The sequence below is a fragment of the Bombina bombina genome, chromosome 6, assembly GCF_027579735.1.
Source record: "Bombina bombina isolate aBomBom1 chromosome 6, aBomBom1.pri, whole genome shotgun sequence".
In the NCBI taxonomy this organism is placed as follows: domain Eukaryota; kingdom Metazoa; phylum Chordata; class Amphibia; order Anura; family Bombinatoridae; genus Bombina; species Bombina bombina.
This window is the reverse complement of record NC_069504.1, coordinates 855,668,027-855,674,432: the sequence shown is the minus strand read 5'-3', so window position 1 is coordinate 855,674,432 and position 6,406 is coordinate 855,668,027. Positions and strand designations below refer to the sequence as shown.

Sequence of the window (6,406 nt, the reverse complement as noted above, 5' to 3'; positions counted from 1 at the left end):
CAGCTATTTCATATACAACAATAAGCACAAAGGAACAATTTATCATACACTTTATACTCTGCTGCTGGTATAACAAGTCATTTGAAACACATAAAGAGGAAACCAATTTACAGTACAATGTACAATTAAAAAAAGAGGTTGGGATAGCCCTGTCCTTGTCTCAAGTTGGTTTAGTACTGATTCACCTTACTTATACACTCATTTTTTCTTTGCATAAATGTTTTGTAGATGATCTATTTATATAGCTCATAAAGTTTTTTTTTTAAATGTATAGTTTCGCTTATTTTTCAATAACATTGCTCTGATTTTCAGACTCCTAACCATGCCCCAAAGTTTTATGTGAATACCGTCAGCTACCTTCTTCAGCTTGCTCCTGTTTGTGTAAAGGGTCTTTTTATATGCAAAAGAAGGGGGAGGGGGGAGTGTCTTATTTCCCACTTGCAGTGGGCTTTCCAGCTACCTTTTCAACAGAGGTAAACTAAGAACTTCTAAGTAAGTTTTTAAACGGTTTTATACTGGATTTTTATATCAGTATCTGTGCATCTTATTCTTTATAGTAGTGTCTATTACATGCAGTTATATAAAAATGAGTGTATACTGTCCCTTTAAATAATAAAAATGTATTAAACAAGTATTCAAACAAACAAGCATATATTCCTTTCTAATCTCCATTGAACAGCTAAATATAAATGTATATTAAAACTATAATATTCATACCTAAACTACCTATTATGCCACTGTTATTGCAAACACTGTTTTCCTGTCATGATTTTTTATGCGAAACTGTTAATTAATCTTAAGAGAGTGAATGACAAGAGAGACAAGGTGAGAGAGACAGTGAGTAAAACAGTAGTTTACAGAAAAGTAGAGAACAGTATTAAAGGGACATGAACCACAATTTTTTCTTTCTTTCATGATTTAGATAGAGCATGCAATTTTAAACAACTTTTCAATTTACTTCTATTATTTAATTTGCTTAATTTTCTTGATATCCTTTGTTGAAAAGCATAAATAAATAGGCTCAGTAGCTGCTAATTGGTGGCTGCACATAGATGCCTCATGTGATTGGCTCACCCATGTGCATTGCTATTTCTTCAACAAAGGATATCTGAAGAATGAAGCAATTTAAATAATAGAAGTAAATTGGATAGTTGTTTAAAATTGTATCCTCTGTCTGAATCATGAAAGAAAAATGTTGGGTTTCATGTCCCTTTAACCCAAATCTTCCTGGAAGAAAGTTGATGAAGTGGGATTTTTAGAAGAATTTTACAGCAAAAGGCAACAAACTAAATACTGAATCTATATTGTAATAATGTTGTACTTTCAATACTTAAACATTTATTTGTTATTACATTTTGAGTTTAATGACTCTTTAACAAACTTAAACTCCACATATTTCTGCAAATTTTAATGCACAATTACCATTTGTTTTACAACAGCGAAAAAAGATATCTAAATTTTGAAGGAAGGTGAACACGGTAACATTATATTTGTAACAACTACAGGTAGCCCTCAGTTTACGCCAGGGTTAGGTTCCAGGAGTGTGACGTCATCAGCGTTCGCCGCGACAGGAAGACGGAAGGTCCGCTCGGTGAAAGATTTGCACAGGCTTGAGGAAAAACACTTGGCAAAGCAAGGTACAGGCAGTAAACTGAATTACCAGTGGTGCGGTGCTTCAGAGGTGCGGTGGGAACAAAAACCGCCAATATAGAAATCCAAAAAACAGAGATCTGAGCACTCAGGAGCAGGGTAAAATCCAGGAATCTTTATTAAACAAGGTATAAAAGCTGCATCAAGGTGCAGGTAAGCAGGAGTAGCAGTCCTGACGCGTTTCGCGCCCCCTAGTGGCGCTTAGTCATAGGAGCTCCTATGACTAAGCGCCACTAGGGGGCGCGAAACGCGTCAGGACTGCTACTCCTGCTTACCTGCACCTTGATGCAGCTTTTATACCTTGTTTAATAAAGATTCCTGGATTTTACCCTGCTCCTGAGTGCTCAGATCTCTGTTTTTTGGATTTTTAGGTTCCAGGAGGAATGGTTGTAAATCGAAACCGTTGTAAATTGAAACCTACAGAGTAGGTGTTAAATCATTGTCTTTTTATTATGCACGTGTTAATTATGCAATTCTATTGCATTGAGCGGTCCTTTAAATTAAAAAAAAAAAGAAGTTTTTTTTAGAATAAAAAATATTTTCAGACTGAATGTTGGTGTTTGTACTTTTAAAGAGATACTGTAATATACACTTTTCTCCTCTTTATGTTCCTAGTGACCTATTATTACTCCTTGAGAGTATAAAAATGTGTTTGGCTAATGACAATAATTCCTCATCGATTGTGAAACCACTGTGGCTAAATAGTAACAAAGTGTAATCCATATCCTCCTGGTGTAACAGATTGCTTCAGTCGTGCTTTTATAAAAGGTCCAGCGCAATCTCAAAGGTCACAGTGTATATTTTTGGACCTACTGAATAAAACGTACAGTGTACTTTGATATGCCGACCTTTTCTAAAAGTTTAGCTTGTTATTAAAGCTTCAAATGCCAATATTTAGCCTGAAAAATGTGTTTGGTTTATTAAAGCTTCTGTAGTGTATTATATGCAAATATCAATTGTATATGTTCTTTTTCAGAGTTTCCTGATGATGATCATGATTATGATTATTAATAGTATTGTTATTATTAATAATAATAACAGGTTTTTAAAAAAAAACTATATCTTATACAGCTTGTTTGCCGTTATTTCCAGTCAAAATATATGTATATTTTATACAAAGCAAAAAAAAGATTCCAGAACTTCCTTTAAAAGGTTTTACCTTTTTCTCTTTTTTTTTTTTATGTGGTGCACTCTGCCTTTTTATTTTGTCTTAAAGAGGGATAAATGCAGATACTATATATATGTTCGACTCAGTAATACACACATATGAATGCATAGAAAATTAGGATAAAGCCATCAACAAAATTCACTGTAAATTACTGCCATTCACTTGTATTCACATTTTTCACTTCAGTTAAAAATAAAAGATGTAAACATTACAAAACAATTTTAAAGCTATTTATTTAAATAATTTGTAAAAAGTCAGTGAATATTCTTTGGATTGAATATAAGAACATTCAAACCCTCTGGCAAAAGTCAGCAAGTGGACTTTCATTTTTTTCCCTGGTAAGAAAGATTGGATTTGCAGGAACAGCCTGTAAAAAAAGGAAAGACAGATAAAGATACAATAGATATCAGGATTAATTATGGCACTAGTCCTCAATCTATTCACTTTCAATGCAGTTTACTTATGGGTTCAAAGTACAAAGACAAAATATACACATGATCTGCTTGTTACTATGGTTACTCAAAACAGTGAGCAAGTCTGGAAGTACATACATTCCTATACAAATTAAAGGGACACTCAAGTCAAAATGAAACTTTAATAATTCAGATAGAGCATGCAATTTTAAACAATTTTCCAATTTACTTCCATTAACAAAATGTGCACAGTCTTTCTATGTTTATGTTTTTTGAGTCACCAGCTCCTACTGAGCATGTGCAAGATTTCACAGAATCTATGCATATGAATTTGTAATTGACTGATGGCTGTCGCATGATACAGGAGTGGAAATAGACATAACTGAAATGTGTCAGAAAAAAAATCTACTACTCATTTGAAGTTCAGACCAGGGGGTAGATTTATTAAGCATTTATTAAGCAGCAGAAACAGAAGTTAAGAAGCTGCGGTCGTAAGACCGCTGCTCCTTAACTTCTTCGCCACCTCTGAGGTGGCGGACTGCAATTATTCTGATTAGATACAATCTGGATGATTGACAACCCCCGCAAGCAGCTGATTGGATGTAAATGTGCAGGGGGCGGCATTACACAGGCATTTCATTAAAAATGCTTGTGCAATGTTAAATGCCGACAGTGAATGCTCATAGGACCTCAGATGAATGCCCATTTTAATAACTCTATGGCAGCAGTGTTAACTTTATAGAATATCTATGCTACAAACATTATTGAAAATACTGCAGCCCTAGAGTACTAGAGACTCGTGCATGCTCCTGAGATTCTATGAGCCTACATAGGTGTATTCTTAAAAATAGGATACAATAAAATAAAACAAATTTGGTAATATAAGTAAATTGGAACTTTGTATAAAATTGGATGCTTTTTCTATAGGCTGCAAATCTAATTTAGACTTTACTGTTCATTTAAATATGTCACAATGCTTCTTGAATACAAGGAATTGCTGACATCAGTAGCATAGCACCACTCACCTTCTTCATCTGTCACTCTCAACTTTCAAGGCAACTTCACAGCACATAGTTCTTTTAATGTCTTCAGCTAAGTGGGTGACAAAGCAAATGTAATCTCCTGCATCTGAAATCTTTACATTTGTAAGTGTTAGTGCTCCGTTCACATCTTTCACCCAGTTTTCACATAAGGATGTTCTGCCAATGTAATCTTCATTCTGAGTCACTTCTTCATCTCCGCCGTTCTGGCAATGCACTTGAACTTCACCGTCACTCTTCAGTTTCTTCAACCAAGACACTTGCAATGTTTTAGTTTCTCCAGGTTCCCAAGTGATAGGGCATTTAAATGTAACAGTGCCCCCCAAAGGGGCAGTAACCGTTTCATGAGGGCATGAACAGGATTTCTTAACTGAGAATGGAAAAGAAACAAGGTGTGTTTATCTTTAGAGATTAAGACATGAATACAGATGCATACAAAGACAGATGTGCATGAAGATGAAGGATCAGTAGAAAAAAGCACAGTTAAAGGGACAGTTTACCCCAAATTTTTAATTGAAATTGTTCCCAATGATCCATTTTACCTGCTGGAGTATATTAAATTGTTTACAAGTAGCTGATTTACCCTTATTTCGGCATTTGAAATAGCAGATTTAGCCTGTGGTATCCCCACTTATACTGAAAATGTATGGACCTAAAGGGACAGTATACACCAATTTTCATATGACTGCATATAATATACACTACTATAAAGAATAATATGCACAGATACTGATCTAAAAATCCAGTATAAAACCGTTTAAAAACTTACTTAGAAGCTTCCAGTTTAGCTCTGTTTAAAAGTTTACTGGAACATCCACTGCAAGTGGGAAATAGCAGACACTCCCCCCTCCCCCTTCCTTTGCATATAAAAAGGCCCTTTACACAAACAGAAGCAAGCTGGAGTAGGTATACATCGGTATTCTCATAAAACTTTGGGGCTTGGTTAGGAGTCTGAAAATCAGAGTAATGTTATTTAAAAATAAGCAAAACTATCCATTTAAAAAAACTGTATGGGCTATATAAATGGATCATCTACAAAACATTTATGCAAAGAAAAATCTAGCGTATAATGTCCCTTTAACTCCAGGCTATTGACAGACTATGTAAACACAGCCAGCAGAAGAAATTACCCTCCTGGTGGGGTGTAGGAGAGATAACTAATAAAATGATAATTTTACTTTGTGCTCTTTAAGTATCAGGGTTTGGTTTACAAACAGATATAAGATAAGGAAACAAGTGTGAGTACACAAAGTGATAACATAATGAGATCTGATATTACCTGAAAGCTCAACCTATTTCAAAAAGCTGCGGTTTCAAAGCACAAAACCAGCAATTTCATATACACAAATAAACCTGAAAATGCAATTTCTCATATAAGTCATTGGAAATACATTAAGGGAAAAATCAATTTTACAGTATACTGTCCCTTTAAATACAGAATTCTGCATTTGCATGCTTGAATAAAGGGATAATGCAGAAATGAGCTAATTGTGGGTAAATTAAAATGGCACAATATGAAGGTTTGAATAAAACAAGCAATGGGAAGAAATATTAGTAAGTTAGCAATATTTTAGGAAAATGAGAGCTGTTTTAAGCAAGTATTCATAATGTTAAGATTTACTAAAACAGAACAGTGAAAAATGCCACAGAAAAAAAATGACAACTATCGGCTAAAACACAGAAAAGATGAGCTTCACTGAAGCAGAAAGAAAAATGGATGTATATATAGTGGATAAAGAAGAAGAGGATATATAAATGCCTTTTAATACCTTTTTCTTTGTCGTCATCCACATAGGCCAAAGGACACATGTTGAAGGTACAAAATATAGACTAAATCACAAATACACTTGCTGGGATCGTATTATACCAGCTTTGTTATGCTCTCAGTTAAGAGACCTTTCCTCTATATATAGCCATAACCTACGTTTATGTACTTTTCTTTGTGGGTTAACTTCTATTGATACAGTCATCGCAGTGGTTAAACCAGTTGGATGGCTGTCAGTAAGAACCTGTCTCAGCTAGTGTTTGAAATTGTGTAAGCTTTGGTTTTTATAGGGGTTGTCCAACCTAAGGTTTAGGGGCGAAAATGCTGACCCTTCATTCTCTGTGCCCCACATTCATATCCCACAATACTT

At 34.7% G+C, this 6,406-nt stretch overlaps 1 protein-coding gene across 1 annotated transcript; it reads right to left on the bottom strand.

Moving 5' to 3' along the window:
- Positions 1-4,261: 4,261 nt before the first annotated feature.
- LOC128664677 (myelin-oligodendrocyte glycoprotein-like) lies at positions 4,262-6,201 on the bottom strand. Its single transcript, XM_053719486.1, has 2 exons — positions 6,041-6,201; positions 4,262-4,641 (listed from the first exon to the last, which is right to left on the bottom strand). Exons 1-2 carry the CDS (start codon positions 6,078-6,080, stop codon positions 4,262-4,264), a joined length of 420 nt encoding a protein of 139 aa, XP_053575461.1. The 5' UTR covers positions 6,081-6,201.
- Between the last annotated feature and the right edge of the window lie 205 nt (positions 6,202-6,406).